The following is a 20,031-nucleotide window of genomic DNA, read 5'->3' on the forward strand; positions in this document are numbered from 1 at the left end:
GAGGTTAAATTTGTATTTAGTTTTTCTCGGGTGTTTGCAAATGATCAAGAACTTCCTTTGAGCTCATGACACAGAAAAGTGTTTTCTTAGTTAAATAACGATATAATCTTCAATACACTAAACATCATGCTTGTTGATTTTTCATCTTCGGGGGAATCATCCCAATCTGCACTATATTTCATAACAATGCCCTTCATTATGGCTGAGATAATTCAGTGTGAACCAGAGTAACGTTCCCACTGACTGACATTATTCCTAATGAGATGCTTCCTGTACAACTAAAACGTTATCAGATAAAATGAACGACGCAACTTGAGGGAAGCAATCATCGGCGTATCCATTTAAGTCTTTGATTAATAAACAGAGGGGTTTTGTCAGCTACTGTTATTACTCTGCCCTCTGAAATGTAAAATTGGACTCTGATTAGATTCTGCAGCATGGGAAGGGTGTTCAGGTTATAGGGCCAAAGTATTGGCTTACTCACTAAAAGTCCAACTTCCTTTTTTCTTCTTCTGATGTTTAGTTCACTGAATTCTTTCCACGTTCTTTTCTGTGTGAACATTCAAAATGACTCAGAGATTTTCTTCAGTCTTACATAATGATGAGACGAGCTTGACTAATTATATCCAATTAAAAATGACTTGCAAACAAGAAATGACTGAGCCCAACATCACTGGTGTTTTCACTCAGGATCTGAAGTAACTTTTCCAAAAAGGACTTTAATATACAGACCGGAAATGCTTAAAGAAGTCTCCAAATACCCCAGAAATGTCATCCAAGGACCTACAGTAAGTTCTTCCCACAGCTGACAGGAAAGTACGTGCCAGAACAAGAGGGAGAACAAGTTTAATTTTAATGGAAGGTGTGCAAGATGGAAACTTTTCCTCTCTTAAGGAAAACATAAAGGCAGGACTAATATTTGCCAGAGAAAACAGACGGATTCTGAGACTTCTTAATCAATTTTTTTTGGACTGATGAGAGGAAAAATTAAGCATTTGAACACTAGAACAGAGGACATACTTGACATGAAGTAAATACAGTAAGGCGTTCTAGGATATAAATCTCATATTAACTGTATGGGACTGCACAGAACCTGGCCAGCTCGCCATTATAGGATCCATCATGAATTCTAAACCACACCAGAGAGTTTGTTGATGTAAATGTGAGCTCATCTGTTAAAACCAAGCTGATGCGGAAACTACATGAAAATGACCCAAAACATACCAGCATTTTTAACAAGAAACTAGCCAAGAAATGGTAAACCGTGGTCCGAGTTAAAGACCAGATTTTGATCTCGACGAGATTCAGTGGTTTCAACTCGAAGTGGGCCGAACATGAGAGAAACCCTTCAAACACCTCAGAGAGGAAAGTGAGTGGGGGAAAAAAAAAAGTTTACCCGACTGATAGATGGCTTCCTAAAGTGTCTTACTACCGTTATTTCAAAGGACGTAAGACCAGCTTTTAAGGGCAGAGTGTCCCAACTATTTCCTCAGAATACAGATTTTTGTTATACCTTCGATTTAAAGTAAAACAAGGTAAAGTTTGGTTTTTCACCTGTACATAAACCCCAGGAACAAAGAAGGAGTGTTGACTATGTGAACAAATCTTTCAAAAGGACTGAATGTTTATTGTCATTGTCCGTGTATTTGTTACATGACCTTTAACCCCTCCCCCCCCACCCCCCCACACTGAAAATATTACAGCTTCTAAATATGAAGCTTTCTCTGATTAAGCTCCCAAGTTTTGGCAAGGCCGCGACTCGAGTGCTGATGCACCCTTGTTCTTAAAGTGGTGTCAACGCCAGTTGTGGTGAAACCCTGTTGGTAAAAGTCATACTCCCCCCTTACAGAGACACCCACTCTAGTGGCCTACTGTCCTGACTTCCCTCCCCCGAGCCCCTAGAGCTGCTGGAAATGAGTAATCAGACTCATTACTGAAGCCTCTGGCCAGCTCTTTTATGTCACTGCATGTAATTAATCTACCTGAGACAACTCATAGTGTGGGCCCCCTAGGGAGGCGAGAGGAGAGGAGCCAAGCAGAGGGGAGAAGAAAAAAGGAGGAGAGGAGAGGAGAGAAGGATGCCTAAAGAAAGTTGTGTGTGTGTGTGCGTAAATGGAGGACAGATACGAGGTAAATGAGAGGAGTGGTGGTATGAAAAGAGACGGGATCAAGCAGGGACACGGGACGAGGAACAGAGAGGAAACGATGGCAAAGAAGTGATATGGGACGGCCTCTGAAGGACGAGAGAAACGAGCCGGAGTAAAAGGAAAAGCACGAGCCAAGCAGAAGGAGACGGGACTTACTCGTTGGGGGATTTGGGGAAACAGAAATGGAGGGAGTACGGGGAGGGACAAGGGAGGGAGGTGAGGTGACAGGAGGAGAGAGGAAAAAGGAGAGGGAAAGGAGGAGGTGTGAAAAGTACAAGGTGGGCACAAAGCCGTCCCTGGCCTCATTACAGTAACGCAGCAGCCTGGCTCAGGTTCATTCGTTATCTGCTCCCGCACTCGTTTATTCTCCCACTACATGAATCGTCTCCACGGACTGCGTGTCTCCATGGACTGTATGAATAGATATGGCTGTGGTGTGTGTGTGTGTGTGTGTGTGTGTCTCTGAATATATGCCTGAGCGTCTAAAAACTGCAGATGTTAACAAAACAGAGCAGCTGGCAGGCGAGGCCAGAGGAGGCAGAAAAACCGGCAGCTGTGCGCGAGGAGCTGCGCGTCCGTGTGCGGGTCATCCCCGAGTAATTAGTCATGTTGAAGGATACCAGAGTGTGTGTGTGTGTGTGTGTGTGTGTGTGTGTGTGTGTGTGTGTGTGTGTGTGTGTGTTAAAAATACACTGCTAGCGCACATACACAGCATGCAAAGCCCCAGATTTCATTCTGTTTCTACTCAATTCAATAGAGGCTGGTTAAACAAACAACTCAAAATATGTTAGTCTTGATTGTTGGTTTTTACACTGATGGGGGGGGGGGGGTAAAAAACATCACAGCTTCCTGACCAGATAAAATAACGGTTCCAGAGTCCAAAATCATAGAGCTGTAATTTAAGTTGCACCTCTATCACACCCTGGAGATAATTGCTACTTTAAACCCCCCGTTCACTGCAAGGTTTGCAGACGTCTACATCCACACCTAATGGGCATGGATGTTGTGTTCATTTTAAATTTTTAATTGTGCATGTGAAACATTGTTCAGGCTGGAAATACGAGACAATTATTTTCAAAATCAACAATCAGGTGCAAAGGTTTGAATTTATTGTAGATTTTCTCCGAGCCACGCAGGGTCCTACATTACAAGCTCTGATATATACATAAACCACTAATACTTCAACTCCAATTACCAACTTGTTTGTAGCCATCAAAAAGCTCTGGTATAATTCTGGCTTGGATACTCAACCATTCTTTTTGTCAGATAGAGCTCAATTAAAATGGCTGGTGCTTCCTGGCAAGCACCAGGCTTTTAACCGTAGATTGTCAGCATTTCTGAGGTTGAGGCTTGCTAAAAGCTTAAAACGCCCTGCCTTATTTGTTCCTAAACCAGCTGCGATGTGTGCTCAACATCATTATGCTTGTAGGAACAGCAAAAGATAACCAACGCCAACGAATCTCCTGCGAAATTAGCCGTTTTTAACTTGGATAGACCGCATGCCAATTTCAATTTAAGGTTAAACTACATATTTACGTAGGTTTTAAAAATGATATAATCGGAGCGGGCACATATTTAAATAGACCTTCTACACACTAACAATTAGGTTGCATATACAGTATTGCTCCTACTGCTCTAGAGGTCAGAAATCATGAATTATTCTTCAAAACAAGATTTTCACACGAAAACTGGTTCTGAGCTTCGAAGTGCTGAACTTAAATCGCGCTCCAGGCACTTTTAAACATTTAACCTGCAAAAAGTCTGTAAAATATGATATTATATTCCTTTAGAACCGTGCTATTTAAATATTTAAGACTGAGATGTATGGCCTCTGTGATGAGGTACAAGGTAAACCACTTGTGCTTGTGTAGGACTTCGCAGCTCTTCACACCACAACCAGTCATTCACCTTTTCCCTCACACATTCGCTCGCTGACGGTGGGGAGCTACATTGTAGCCACAGCTGCCCTGGGGCAGGCTGACAGAAGCGGGGCTGCTGTACAATCGGTCCCACCAAACCCTATGACCACCGGCAGTATTATTGTTACATCAGGGCGAGACTTTCAGCACGGTATACACGCTAAAGTTGGGTGATGGTAGCATCATGCTTTTGGGCTTGCTTTGTTGCCAGGAGTACTGTTTCTCTGCACAAAGTGGGTGAAATAACAAGGACAGACAGATTTTTATATTTTAACCATATAAAAAAAACAACAGGTTGGGAGACATTTTGGCAACTTGTGTGTCCCCTGTCAAAATTGGTAATGGCATTAATAAAACAGGCAACCATTAAGCTTTTGGAATGCTCTCAGCCTGAATTGAGTTACAAATCTATTGACGGCGCTTAAAAGCTGGTCCCGTGCCAGTCGACAAACCAATTTAAATGGGCTCTATCATTTCTGACAGGAGAAGTTGCCAAGTATTCAGTTAGGAGTATGCCTACTGGGCTGGCGGCTACAAAAGACCTCCTGCTTTCTAAGGGACTCAAGGACATTTGTCCACTGGAATGAACCTGCATGGTGGCCCAGTGGTTAGAGAGCCGGGCGTGCGTCTGCCACCCTTGACCACAGTTTGCTTCCCATGTGCCACTCCCTAAGGAAATGAGTTAAAAGCAAAGACAAATTTCCCCACCCTGGGACTATAAAAGGAAATATGTATTCTATATAGTTTGATTTTGTTTCATGTATGTATATTTTTAGTCTGTGTAGATTAGAAAAAAAAAAATTCCAACATTTATTTTAACAATCATCGAAGATGTATCATTAGAACCTGATAAAAGAAAAGAAAAAATAACTATATTAAGAAACCCAAAATAAATACAAGATTCATGCCTGTTATGGATGTCTTGACATCAGACAGATTAAGATACTTTTTTTTTGAGCTACACACATACACCCAGAGGCATTTATCTTCCCAAATTGGCTGTGCTGCTGCAAAGTGTGCCAGATGCACGGACTTGCAGCAGGAAGTTAACACACACACACACACACACACACACACACACACACACACACACACACACACACACACACACACAGTCTCACACAAGGCCTATGTGTGTCAGTGTAATAAATCATGTAAAGCAAATTCCTGGTCGTTGCTGATGCTACAGTCTCCGTCTGCTCCACATGATTAGGGAGAAGATCATGTGGAGAATCTCCATATGTCTGCTTCATGTTAGGCTTCCAAACTGCCCCCCCTCCCCCCCCAACCCACGCCTCAGGGTGGGGTGGGGGGGGGGGGGTGTCAGTCTTAAAAAAGAAGAAAGAAAAACCCAGTCTCCGTCCTGTGCGAATGTGTTGTCCCGTGAACACTCTCGTCTCCGCATCGATGCGTTTCACAGGTCCCTGGTGAATCTGACTTAGCAAGTTCAATGTTTCACTGTTTGGCGAGGGGCTAAATAATGCACAAAGAGACAGAAAGATTGAACGGATGAGCGTACATCCACTGCTGGCTAATTTTCCCCGTGATTTATTACCCCCGGCTCCCCAACAGTCACAGGCAGCCGTGATACATAAACTCGCTCCTCCCTGCTGAGAATACCTAACAATAGTGGCCGGCGTTCACAATCACACATGGATTTCCATCTATTGATCCTCTGTAGCTTCTGTTTGGTCTACAACCACAGTTTTTTTTTTTTTTATCTGGCCAAAGTAGAGAATAAAATAAAGGAATAAAAGAACGTCCACCTGGTTAAAATATCAAGCTTATTAGAGCAACACTCATAATTTTAGTGTTGTAGTTTGCTGGATGATTAAGGACACCGTTGAAGGGTTTAATGCAGACAAACTTGCGAAGAAAAGTCTCTTTTTGGCTTTTTTTATGATTTTGCTTTGGTTCAGAATTGTTGGCAACCCTAGTACGGTTGGATAATACAGAGATAGCATTGCAGATCATGGATACGTGTTCATTGTTCCAAATTGTTTTAAATGGGATTTTTTTTCTTCTCTGAATAAATGGACTCAAAACAAAAAGGTATTTTTTTGCCACATTATTCAGTGTGAGATGCTACAAGAAAAAAAACTACGCATTTTAGAGTTTTGCACCTCTTCACCGGGCGTGCCAATATGTCAGTCTTTGCCTGTTAACGTGCAGAGACTATGCCGAGGATCCAAGAGAGAAGTGTTTTATTAAAGCAGCGCTGAACGGCTGAACAACTTTCTAACCAAACCCGACTGTCCCACATGTCCCCATCTCGGCTGCCGCGCTGCTTATTCTCAGTTGTTCCACTATTTCATGGATCGTGATTTCATTTTCTTTCCCATCCATTTTATTCCAAATATTTCCAGTCTCCATCTGTTTCTCCCTCATTTGTTTGTTTTCCCCACTTTTTGCTTGTTGAACTTGGTGTGTGTTTTTTTCCCCCTCATGTTCTCTTCTTTTTCCCTTATTCCTTTTCTCTAATCCATTTCTATACAGCACTGTGGTTGTTTGCACCTGATTCCCTCATGCCTCCTTGGCTCTCTTTGTCTATTTTGCTTCCTTTTTGTCTTCCCCCCCCCCCCCCTTATGCGAGTCTATCTGCATCTCTGTATATGTGCGTGGCAGCGTGGGTGTATCTGTGTCTGTCGGTGTACCACGCTGCTGCAATTCATCATCATTTTATCTATTGCTTCCTCTAATTGGATCCTATCACGGTCCCACCTGACGAGCAGACAGACAGGGGGGGGGAGCCGAGCGAAAACAAGGGTTACTCACTCCACCCAACACCGCACAGATGCATGCACGAGCTGACACACAGTTCAGCCTCCAGTATCCAGCTCCATCAACAGCTGCGGAGTTGTGTTGAGACCTGTGGGCTTCCTACTTTCCTTGACTCTTGCAGAGATAACGCCGGGGCTTTATGAAACATTGATTTGCGCCGAGGAATGAAGAGATGAACACGGGTGTGTTCAGATGTGTGTTTGCTGTGTATGAATTCGTTCGGCTCCGTCTGAGTTCTGCAGCGGCAGGTCTCTGGCCGTTTGCCACAGCAGCGGCACAGCAGCGGCAGAGACGCAGTAATGAATGTATCTGAGACTATCATAAGACTGGGAATAAAACCCCGCACAGCGCTTCGAAACTAACTGCAATGCTGCTTTTTTTATTTTATTTTTTTTGATGTGGGAAGAGGTTCGCTTTTAAAGAATTACAGCGGCAAGTATTCATAAAAAAAACTAATTTCATTGTACTTTGTTGGAACTTCCAATTAACCCTGACCAGCTTCCCTGACTCTGACTCTTGTGTCTTCAGAGTGATGTGCCAAGCTGTTTTATCCGGCCTTCTTTCTGCTTTCATATTTCATTACTCTTAGTAGCTGCACGCAACAAAGTTAATTTTGGCCCACGGTATCCTCCTCCACATGCTCTCTGCGACTCCATGATGCTGTCACTCTTTACAAAAGAGCTACTGAGAGTAAATTAGACACAACTGGGCTATAATTATCAATTATGTAGGTTCTAAAAGCAAGCGGTTGTACTTTTACTTAGGGGTCTAAAAGTAAAGGGGCTTTGAGCACCCGTGCATGCAACTCTTTTTGGATTTTTATCTCTGTAAACTTTGAAAACCCGTGAGTCGTCATCATCTCACTTTACACATAGGCACTGTCACACAAAAAAAAATCCCAATGAAAACTTTTTCATGCCACTGAACACTTTTTTTTCTTTTTTTTTTAAAAGAAGTTTGATTAATTCCTGAGAAGGACGTCGGAACTAACAAAAAGTCTGCGTCTTACTTTGCCTAAGGAATAGAAATGTCAATCAAAGTAATGAGAGTAAAGGCCAGAATTCCTTTAGAACCGTGCTATTTAAATATTCAGCTTGATGAACAGCACTTACTGTTTTTACAGCTCATTCAATATTCAAAAGGCTTCAGAGCAGGCATGTCATTAAAGGACAAATCTGCCAAAAAAAAACTGGTAATAACAACCCTAAAAGTCAAACCTAAAAGCACAATCACTTGCGTGGAGCAATTACAGGAAGGCGAGCGGCTAAATATGCATGATTTACCTCACCGAGGCACAAAAGAACTGCAGGAGCTATCATTATGATCTGGAAATCAACTTCCATGATATGCCCATGAACTATTTTTGAGTCACCGTCCAACATCAGAGGCAGAAAGAATTCAAGGATCACAGGGCTGGCGCTCCATCTTTTCCTTTGTAGAGTTCAAAAGCACCGGGAGGTGGCAAATCAGCAACGTGAACCTGTGCTAATGCAGAAGTCGGCTAAATGAGGCGCAGCAGCTGACAGGTGTGGGACAAGCTGATGGAGGAGGAGGTCGGCGACGCTGCCAAAGCGACACATTGATTTCTGCCGCCGCTTTACTGCCCGCTTCCATGCAGGACCGGCCGCGTCGAGAGACTACTTAAAGTAAGCTCATGACGGGAACTGGTAAAATGCCACATTTCCTGATGGGAGCTCAGGAGATGAGCACTGTTCAAATGGTTGCTCCTTATTAGTGGCGACAATGTGAGTGAAAGGTAAGAGGTGGGAATCAGTGGTGAGGATGAAGAAAAGTCAGTCCTTCTATCTACATTCTTCATTTTGAGCCTTTGCCTTTAAATTTTTCAAATTTTTTTGCTGCTAGCTGTGAAGCTTCCTAACGGGTTAACTCGGCACGGCTTTCTTGAAGGTGGCGTGTGCTTTTGCTCTTACCGTGGTCTTCTGACACTGGATGCTTGAGCTGTTGAACCTCAGCGCAGGGACGCTGTGCGTGCTTCCCTGGATGTGAAAGATGCACTCGTAGTTCCTCTGTCCGGACTGAGGCTGGGGCAGGTTCTGAGCCAGCAGAGTGATGGGCCTCATCACCCCGGCAGGAATGTAGATCTGAGTGGAGGGCATGATCTGAGGGCACTCCTGGTGAAAAAACGAGAAGAGAAAAATTGAGATGTGGCAAGTAAATTCATTGGTTAGGGCTCGGGTATCTCTGCTTTGTGGCTGACGCAAGTTACATCTCCACACAGAGCTAACGATCCGATAAAGTAAAGATTTGATACCAATAACTTCACCTCTCCATATAATGTGAGATCATACTATGTTAGAATATAACGTGTATATCATACGATACAATAGAACACATATATGATGCAACACAATATGACTTAATACAACATGGTATGAGCCAATAGGATATAGTATGGGCTCTGATACTATATGATATAATGTGAAGTGGTATAGCATGAAAAAGGAGAAAGTTACTTTGCAGTTAAATGTACTTCTTTTTATTATTACACAAGAAGGCTTTTATTTATAACTGAGGTAAAATGAGTAAGAGGATGTCAAGCTATTCAGCCTGTCAACTAATTTGGCAGTAAACAGCACGCTATTCTAGAATATACATGGAAAAAGGCAACCCGGTGACATTTACAGGGTGCAAAAAAAACAAACTTGTTGTCTCTAAATGATAATCAAGACAGTAAAATAACTTCTAATAGCTAGAACGCGTACGGCAGAACATCTGGTTTCAAATCTGAATAATGCAAATACAGCGGCACACAATGCAGCTCTGGAATGAACCCACGTCCTATGTGAGGTGTCTCTCCAGGAAGGATCGTTTATCCAGGTGACCAGACTGAATTACATTGAGTTGGACCGATGAGGTCATTTCTGACGGACTCTTCTCAAACTGCAGGAAGCTTCACTAAGAAGTTAAGGCAGCTTTGCAGCAGGGGACGCAGCAGAAGGAGACGACAGAAGTCCATTCAGAAACCAAACGTTCATCTTCCATCCGAAGGGACTAACATGAAAAAGCAGCCAGCATGAAGCGAAGCAATAATAAAACAATAAATCATCTTCTCTTCAATCCACAAAAACAAAATAAATAATAATTAAAAAAAAACACATGCAAATCCAACGTTACTTAACAGTGACTAAAAATGCCTTTGGCACCACAATCTGAATAAATTCCCTCACGTCCATTATGAGGAATCCTTTTCTCTTCCTTCCCAACAGCATTCTACCACACTGGATGCTAATCCAGCGGAATTCCAGCTGCCTTTGTTCTTCCGCTGACATCAACCAGCCTAAAACCTTCGCTTACAAATTATCTACTCTCGTGAGGATGAGCTCTGCTTTTTTTTTTTTTTTATTAAAGCCAGAATATTGAATGTAGCAGTGAGTGGTTAAAAAGACTACAAGCCAATTTGGATTGAGACCCCCTCGCCATATTAATGAGGCTTTTACGGACATTATGTATGTTTTGGCTTCAAAGACCCCACCACAGCATTTTCTTATTCCTTCTGAGTGCACCAAACTGGGAGCCTGAGGCAGCATCACCCAGGAATCTGGACAGAGCACCGTACTCTTACTGAACTGTAAGATTGCCCAATGGTGTCATGTTTGGCGAGGTTGTAACGGGAATAGAACTTGGGAGCAGCACGATAAATAGAGCAGTTTATACAATAACAAAAAGACCAAAACTTACAGCACAGCCTGAGGAGAACAGGACATGGAGCACGGACGGAGAAACAGACGGTGCAACATGGAAGCAACAGGCATGGTAATGGAAGAATCAGGTGGTGAAAGACAAGAAAGCAGCAGCGTGAATACAGAGGCAGGGGAAGAAAATGACAAAGGAAACAGAGACGCTAACAAGAGGAAATGCGGACCAGCTGTGGCAGAAGGAAAGCAGGGAAGCTGAGGGAGAGAGACAAATTAACACGAACGAAGCTGAACTGACATACAAAGAACTCCAAACAAAGGGGAAAAGATAAACGGAGAGCTTGGAGAAATAAATCCAATAACACAAGAATAAACAAAATGACTAAACACAAAAGCATGAATATGGCAAAACTCAAACAAATATAAATGAACAACAAAGAAGAATTAAAAACATTAACACAAAATAAAACCAAAACCTATTTACATTATGTTCATACAAGCAAAGATAAATTCTGTTTGTTCTTCAGCTTGATTTAAATTAAAAGACAACAATAGATATGTCAGTTGGAATCTATGTTGTATAATAATTTTTGTTTTTTATACCGCTGACGTCTGCTTCAGCAAATAAGACTCAGCTATGCGGACTAAAGCTGCGTCTTTGGCTCCTGTTGACTATTAAAGCTTTAGATATTACCAACAGTGTGCACAAAATGTTACATGTTTGTCATGCTCTGGATTCTAAACTGCAAAGTATAATTAGAAACACTTATTTTCTACATTTCCTACCCTTCATATGAGCCTCTACAACAATACAACAATGTTGTAAATGATGAACAGGTTGGATGAATATGAAAAAAAGCAAATGCAAAAATCCCACTTCAAACAGCGTCAAGCAAACGATAAGTGTACTGTTGTGATCGCAAACATCTGCATTAAAGAAAACTTTAATGCAGACAGTGAAACGCTATTTGAGCTACAGAGAAGCAAAGCTAAGCCGTGGCAGCAGTTTCCTCCATTCAGTAATATAGAAATAAGTCAGTCAATCTAAAGGAACAGAAGGAAAACACTAGGAGGATTCTGAGAGGTAGGCGTAATGATGCCCAAAAGTCTTCATACCTTGTATCACTTCTTCTCACAGCTAGATGTGACTGCTCTGACCACAAAAATGCCAGTTTGCCAGCATAATAGAACTAAACCTATAATAATAATAATAATAATAATAATAATAATAATAATAATAATAATAAGAAGAAGAATAAGAAGAATAATAAGAAACACAATGTCTAATTGCCTTAGATAAAAATATAAATGCAACAATATTACAAGGACATATCCATCGTCGTCTTTGACACCTTTACTTTCACTGCATTCTGTTTGTGTCTGCAGCAAAGTGGTTTCAATGGTAATTTCATTTAAAAACGGTAATAATGAAAATAGCAATATATTAATACATAAAAGGGTTGGCATAGTAACCAGTAACCCTGTTTGTTTTCTAACCCTAACACAACAGTTTGATCTGGTGCTATCACTATCGTAACTCTAAATTTACATGGCAAAACAACTTTGAGTAAACTCCTCAACATAATGCTGATATTCTTCCACATGAAATAAGGGGAAAGAAACCCTAAAACTGATGGATGGCAGGAAACTCAGACTGCTATTCTGCCGTTCAGCAAGACTGACACAATTCTAAGCAGTCGCCGATGCTGTCAGAATGCTTATGATCTGATTCTGTTCCCATCACCATAGAACAAAAATGGAACTAAAGGAAATAAAAAGGATAAAATAAAAGTTTAGAAAAAAACAACTGACTCTACAAAGGTATTAGTGAGGATGGAAAAATACGAAAATTACAGAGCAGCATGTCTGTAACATTGCTGAGAGAGGGATGGAGGCAATAGATGTTGACACAAAGAATAAAAAAGACCCTAGTTATTTGCAGTTAGGGTACCACCTATTTGTTAAAGTTTTCCCTAAACCTAAGCATCTCCTGCAGCTAAGCAGCTGGCAGCCAAAGCAAACCACGTCACATTTTAACCGTTTACGGGCTGTTATTTTCTTATTTTTGTTAATATAGATGCATCTGTATCCTAATGAAGAGTGGCGTTCCTTTGAAGAGCATGAGTACACGCTACAACATTCACACACAACCCTCACGTTGGGCTTACATATATCGTACAAAAGACGCTGCTGCACAAACCCGTGAAAGAAAAAGAGAGGGCAGCACACAAAGGAGGCAGGGAGCGAACAAAAGATTCAGCAGCAGAGGATTGTGGGAGCTGTTTCATTAGGAGTGGTGACAGGTGTCAGAGCTGAGTCTACATCAGATAGCGGAGCAGTTCAACACAATGGGACACAACAATCTCCTTTACCTGGGGGAATCCTCTAATGCTTCTTTTCTCTCTCCACTCTCTCTTTCTTTCTGCAGTTCACAATTGATCTCGTCTACATTCTCTGTAGCATCCCTCCTTTTTACCCCTACTTTCACCTTCCGTTTGATCCCTTTTTTGCTGGGATAACTGTTGATGCATTACCCTTTCTTTTTTTTCCCTGAAAGGTTTTTCTGTAGATCCATACCTGGAATGCTTCCATGCGTGGCTGCAGGATACCAATATGTCCAACTGCAAATCAGCTAGAAGAAATCCCTTGCAAAAAACCTAAACCACTGCATTATAATTCAGACATGAACAGGAGTATCATGGATCCAGGGCTCGTGCGGGAGATTTTGTTGACAGGACAATTATACGTCGGGGACCCCATACATCTGGCATTTTATAGAAAACACAGCGAGAAAATTCCCACAAGAAGACTGGTTTAAAATCTGCAGCACACTATTAAACGCTTTTCTCAAAGTCCTGTCTTACAGCACGCTCAATAAAATAGTCTACACACCTGAGACTGGAAATTTGGTTAATTATAATCATGTCCAATTATGCTTAATGTCGCTAATTTGCATCATACCCAGATTTGAATCTATTTTATGTGCTGTATTCAAATGAAAAATCCTTCTATTTCCATGCAACTTTAAATATATCCAGTGAGTGGAAATCCATGTATTATTTTCTTACCACTTTGCAATTAGGAACTACTTTGTGTTGGACAACCACATAAAATCTACTGCAAATTGTGTTTGTAATGTGAGAAAATGTGAGAAAGTTCAAGGGCTATGCATAATTTTGCAAGGAGCTGTAGAAACTAATTTAGAAAACACTAAGTTTTTGGAACTGATAAGCTTCTTTAGCAAGGTTGAGAGGATGCAGGGCATGGAAACCATGCATGGTTTTATCTATCCAAACCAGTTTGTACGTATGCAACATGGATACATGTAGAGTCAAAACGCTGCATCTGGCCTGGGAAAAATACACATAATATACAAACAAACTGAACATCCCACACTGTAACACACACACACACACACACACACACACACACACACACACACACACCAATCCAGAGCTAAATCTTGCCCTCTGGCTTTGAGCTGTAAACTGGTGCTGGGGCCTGTGGTGTGTTTTGCGGTAGCCTTGGGGCCAAACACACAGATGCTGTGATCAAAGGAGAGGAAGGTAAGCCTTCAGAAAGAAATTAGTCTTCCATACTGCCGCTGTTAAATCTCTATTAGGCTTCTAGCAGTTTCTACCAGTGTCTGCCTGAGTACTCACTGCACTATACTACCTGATTCTAGGTTTAGGAAATATCTAATTCAATATGGATATTGAAGCAATTGAGTTGGAAAACTGGAATAGAAAAATGTAAGTCTTGGTCCCATCAGTAAAAAAAGATGCGATAAATATTCACCACTCTTGCTACCTCTTAATTACTCATTTGCTCATATATTTTTTTGTTTCATTTTAACAAAGGATGGCAATTCACATAAGTACAAATTAAGTTGTGTAAGTTCAGCTTAAAAACTGACACAAAATTTCTGCAAAGCCTGCGCGAATGAAATATCTGCAAACTGTTAAACCAGTTGTAAAGGTTAAATTATGACACCATGTTTTATGAGTGAACGCTGTCAGGCATTCTATCTGAGGTCGGAAGTCAGGATTTCTAGGTTACAATTAGGATAAATCCACTGGAACATCCACTTTTGGTCAGGCATTTGACTTAGAAAGTCAGACGGTCCTCCAAAACCCCATCCCTTAGATCCAATATGGCGGATATGGCATCTGCATCAGTAAAAGGTCAAGATTGTGGGAATGATAGACTGTTTTTCTGTATCAGATCAGTTAGAACCAACATCTGTTAGTGAATATGTCAGTTCAACATTTGAATGAAGGAACGTATGTCGTTATGGACGTGTGTCTGTCAATAAACACAACAACCAGTAAATCCAACTGGTTCGCCAACCGGCATCAGAAACACCATTTGACGCCATTCCTGAAGCAGTGTCAACTTTAGAGCCCATAGAAAGGCATTTGTCCTCATATTGACTCTTGCACTAGTGTGTCTCTGCATCAGTTTGAAACCTGAGCCGTCGCTTCCCAAGCTGCAAATGTGCAATCAAAAATGTGTTTAAAAAGTTCGTGGAAAGCAAATAAGCACTCGACAATTATTTAATCTTTTTGCAACACAGAGAAGCAGGAAGAGTTCAGAGGAGACAATACAAACACGCCTCGTATTGAGTTGGCTGAGCTTTTAAAATGAGAAAAATGGCTAGCAGAAAAACACTTTTTATTGTGTTGGCCTTGTCAGCAAACCTGATTCGATGACAGCCTGTTACATGTGCGCGTTTGTGTGGCACAAAGAAAAACTGAGTGCCTTTTAAACGCATAGCGAGTGGATCAATCACAATTGTCTTGTTATTTGCCGCTGTGATGGCCTCTCTATGGGGCTGAGCAGACATCAATGCTGTAGAATTTGCATTGTGTGGGGTGCTATTCAGAATTTTTTGCTATGTTTGAGTAAAAAAAAAACAAAAAAATAACAACAAGATCTGAATTGGAAGGTTTGAGTGGTCTGGAAAGCACATAGGGGATCTTATAACGCATCCAGCACGACGACAACACCAGGGTTCAATGTAAAAGAAAACACAAAATGTTCCTAACACCTTTTATGGGACACATCCTGTACTACTGAACTGAAAAACAAAAACAAAGCAAGTGTTACATGGGGGAAAAAAAGGAACCGCAACAGCTGGTTTTCTTCACGTTTGCTCATTCATATAATTTCGCTAAAACTGGAGTTAGTCACAGATGCAAACAAAGGATCAACAGGGTCTCATTGTACAATGGTATGAGTCAGCAAAAAGGATCCAAAAAAAAACAAAAACAAACGCCAAAAGCGTTTTATTTCTACCATGTTACAGACAGTCAAGACATTTTTGAGAAAACATTCCTGCCAAAAAGTGAGTAGGAATTACAGGAACGTCCGATAAGTACTAAGTTCAACATGTTACACCAATTCCCTGTAGTCTCCATATGCCTGGACTAAGGAGCAGGGTTGAGCCTTAGGCGCCACACCAACAGTGAAACATGGTGGCGGCTGCATCATGTCCTGGGGTTACGTTTGTTCACATGGAACTGTGTTTTTTCTTAATAGTGGGTAAAATTGGGAGTGGTTCCAGGCAAAATAAGAGTGGTGGTGGTGGGGAGTGCTGTAAATGCTGTTACACCAGTGCTGGAGTGCTGTTAGTGCTGTTACACCAACATGTTACACCAATTCCCAGTTGTTACACCAACTGTGTTTTTTCTTAAAGTGGGTAAAATTGGGAATGGTTCCAGGCAAAATAAGAGTGGTGGTGGTGGGGAATGCTGTTAGCGCTGTTACACCTGTGCTGGAGTGCTGTTAGTGCTGTTACACCAACATGTTACACCAATTCCCAGTTGTTACACTAACTGTGTTTTTTCTTAAAGTGGGTAAAATTGGGAGTGGTTCCAGGCAAAATAAGAGTGGTGGTGGTGGGGAGTGCTGTTAGTGCTGTTACACCTGTGCTGGAGTGCTGTTAGTGCTGTTACACCAACATGTTACACCAATTCCCTGTAGTCTCCATATGCCTGGACTAAGGAGCAGGGTTGAGCCTTAGGCACCACACCAACAGTGAAACATGGTGGCGGCTGCATCATGTCCTGGGGTTACGTTTGTTCACATGGAACTGTGGTTTTTCTTAAAGTGGGTAAAATTGAGAGTGGTTCGAGGGCAAAATAAGAGCGGTGGTGGTGGGGAGTGCTGTTAGTGGTTATGTAACAGAACGCCAAAGGCCTTCAGACGCACTACTTCAAAATAAACCGTTTTCTCATCAAAATCTCTTCCAGTGTGTACACATCTTCCTAACATTTGATCTTCTCCTTCCCCCCTCTGGTCTCTACCTGCCCTGTGGTTTATTTAAGCACCGCGGTGCCTGCAGTCATGAACTCCAGCTGACTAGGACACCCTGCTGCATTTTCATATTGACTTTTCCTCTCCTCCTCAGTCTCCATGCCCTAAATCACTTCTCCTTTCCCTTTACCCCCCGCTCTGTTATCCTCATCCTGTGGCTGCGCAAGTGAGAGGGAAAAAATAATAGGAAGTGCCTTTACCCTGACACAACTAGGAGCGTGTTTGTAACGCTGCAGTGGAGGAACGGTACGGAGAAGGAAACAAAGAAGCGACTTTATTCCTGTCAGAAAACAATAACTGTTTGCTTTCTGTTAACACCGACACATTCCAGTTTTTTTTTAATTGTGTGTTTACCTTTTTTTTTTTCTTCCTACATTTGCTTGATATTCGCCATGATGAAAAACGCTACATCAACAGCGATGTCAGACACGAGGTGAGTTCCCCGATTGGCCGTTGGCTGTCACTGACGAGGCCACCTCGCTGAGGCGCAAACAACCTCAGAGTATGATGGATGAGGTAGTCTGTGTGTATTTGTGTGTGTGGGTATAAGAGGAGGCGGGGGCGAGGGGGGGGGGGGGGGGTCAGCGCAGTGTGGATGGTCCCAACGGATTAACGTCACAGACCAATGGAGCATTTCAAAAAGAAGGGGGCGAGACCCCATTGAAAGGTTTTCTTCTGCGCGCACACACAAACTGAACACCGCACACTGTAACATACACACACACACACACAAAGAAGATGATATGATGACCAAATGTCCCAGTAGAAGAGAGAGAGAGTAATCTTTTCAGCAATGTCTCAGTTCGAGACACTAATATAGTTATACCCTTAGAGAATACATTTAACAGGAGGTAACACACTCACACATACCAGATGTACAATGGATCATGCAGTAAATCCCAGTAGATCTCACCATTCAATCTACAGGGAGGCAATTCATGCAGCTGAACACACACACACACACACACACACACACACACACACACACACACACACACATAGGTTTCCTAAGCCGTTGCCTTCTTCTCACAGACTTCCTTACCAGCAGTGCTCTCCACTTGTTTTGTTAATGTGACGCATTAAGTTAAAAGAAAGTCCCTTTCTGATTTAATTCCAAGTGAATGATTGTGAAATTTTGCGATCAATTGTTCAATGCCAGGAAAAGGCTGTTGCCTTTTAGACAACAGCCAGCTGAATGCGGTCTATCTTGCTTAGAAAAGATTCAGTAACTGGTCACTTTCGGCAGTTTTTGACGGAAAAAAAAAAAGCAAGATTTAATCCTCACATTTCGGAGACGCAAAGTCAAAGATCTTGAAAGTATGAAACAAGAAAATCCCAATCAAGATGCCCACTGTTTTTCAAACCAGTTAAAGTCATTTTAGCTGATGTAATTTCTGATGGAAATAGAACCTTAAGGTCAATGACTCTAAATCACAGAGGCACCGCCACAAATAGAGGATGATGTGCCCTCTGTGTAGTCAACTCAGAAATGATGGAGCGAGCACGCTCTCCTCCAAGATCCACAACGCAGGGAAATGTGCTGTCTTTACTTTTTACGCGGTCTCTGCCAGTACAAAATTTTTGCCGATGTCAATAAGGAGTCTCTGCGTGTTTACCTAAACTAATCAGCTGCTGCATGTTTCTTTTTTTTTTCAGCATCTGAGCCAAATAAATGACAGAAACCAGTAGATCAATATTTGAACTTCCCTTCCAACCACCATATCTGTAGAATGTATAGGGCCAAGCTGTTGGTTTTCAACAAATATGATTTTCTTAGAATTACATTATGATAACTGCATTATTGTGGAGCAGTTTTTTTTTTTACAAGGGTTAAGACAAAAACACCACAGAACTTAAAACATTACAACAAAATGTTGGTTTATTTTGAGATCAACTGTCATGGAGTCTAAATGCTAAATTGACTGAATTTGTGTGCCAATAGGTATGTAACTTGGGTTTAACTAGGCACATCAACATTTGACAAGAGGAAGATGGAATGGAACCCAAAACCTTCCAACTGCAGTCTGACTACTCTACCCACTGAGTAGTCCGACTGCAATTTGTTACTTACGTGTGACTCAATTCCAAGTCTGAGAATCAAATCCTCCTGTCTAATTGTGAGTACATTCCAAGTTAATAAAAACTGTAAACAGATGCTGCTTTTACAAAGATATCCACTGGACTGACAACATAGCCCCTATCAATGTCTCCATTAGAATAGTGGTCTCCTGTGTGTTATCTCTGATGGATAAGTGTGATTGTGTGGCTATCTGTTGGGGGATGCTATCAGGTCTGGGTGGTCAAAGAGGAGGATGTAGACGATAAGCATCAACTACTCGATCAATATATGCCTCTAAAATACCTGTTTGTGAGTGTATGTGCAGTTCAGAGGGTGACGCAGCGGACACATGACAGATAACAAGAGGTTATCCAGAACTGTCACTCTACATGAAGTCTTGTGCTTTTTTTTTTTTTTTTTGGCCTGCAGGTTCACAATTTGATGAATTTTGTTTTATACCAGCGGAAAATGACAAATTGCTCATCGTCACATGGGAACTATCCAAAAAGAGGCTCACAATCTATTTAAAATCATGACCCAGAGAATAAAGAGATACTTCTGTGACCCAGCTAAGAGTCGGGCAGACCTTTCAAGGTCAATGTACAGAAAAAGCCAGTGATGAATGTTCAAACTTTAACAATCAAGGGCATGAGGCGATGGCTTCTGCTCCCCTCGCCAGCTCTGAGCCAACCCCAAATGGTAGAGTTTGTTTGGAAAAGTTTAAAAAAAAAAAAAACGACCAAACACAGAAAACTCAAACGTACTGCCTTGCGAGAAAATTTAATAGGGCCAAAACACTCTTCTTCACAAAGGCCCGTTTCATCTTTTTCCGTGCTTCAGTTCAACAAGAAAACTTTTCATCCATTTTTCTCAAATGAACTAGGTTTCAAGTTATAGTCTCAGGTGGAAGGAGGGCAGGCACCCCATCGCAGCAGATTGGAAACTCTTCTGTTCACTAAAAGGCACTTTGAACTGTGTTGGAAGCCTTTTGGAGTGTCCACCCACTCGTACAGCCCTTCCCTGTGGGGAATAAGGAGATAGCTGAAGCGCTGAGGATAAAGGGTTCATGCCGTTATATGCCGAAGAGCTGATTTTTCAGTAAATGCATGAATATAAAACAAGAGGCTGACTACATTACAGCTTAATCTGAA

At 41.7% G+C, this 20,031-nt stretch overlaps 1 protein-coding gene across 1 annotated transcript in view; it reads right to left on the minus strand.

Moving 5' to 3' along the window:
* The window catches only part of plxna1a (plexin A1a), a 359,702-nt gene that overhangs the window by 131,665 nt on the left and 208,006 nt on the right, over positions 1-20,031 (minus strand). Inside the window, exon 10 of the mRNA XM_036125192.1 lies at positions 8,779-8,979. Within this exon, the coding sequence (XP_035981085.1) occupies positions 8,779-8,979 (201 nt within the window). The remainder of the gene's footprint in view (positions 1-8,778; positions 8,980-20,031) is intronic.

This window comes from Fundulus heteroclitus, chromosome 1, assembly GCF_011125445.2.
Source record: "Fundulus heteroclitus isolate FHET01 chromosome 1, MU-UCD_Fhet_4.1, whole genome shotgun sequence".
In the NCBI taxonomy this organism is placed as follows: Eukaryota; Metazoa; Chordata; class Actinopteri; order Cyprinodontiformes; family Fundulidae; genus Fundulus; species Fundulus heteroclitus.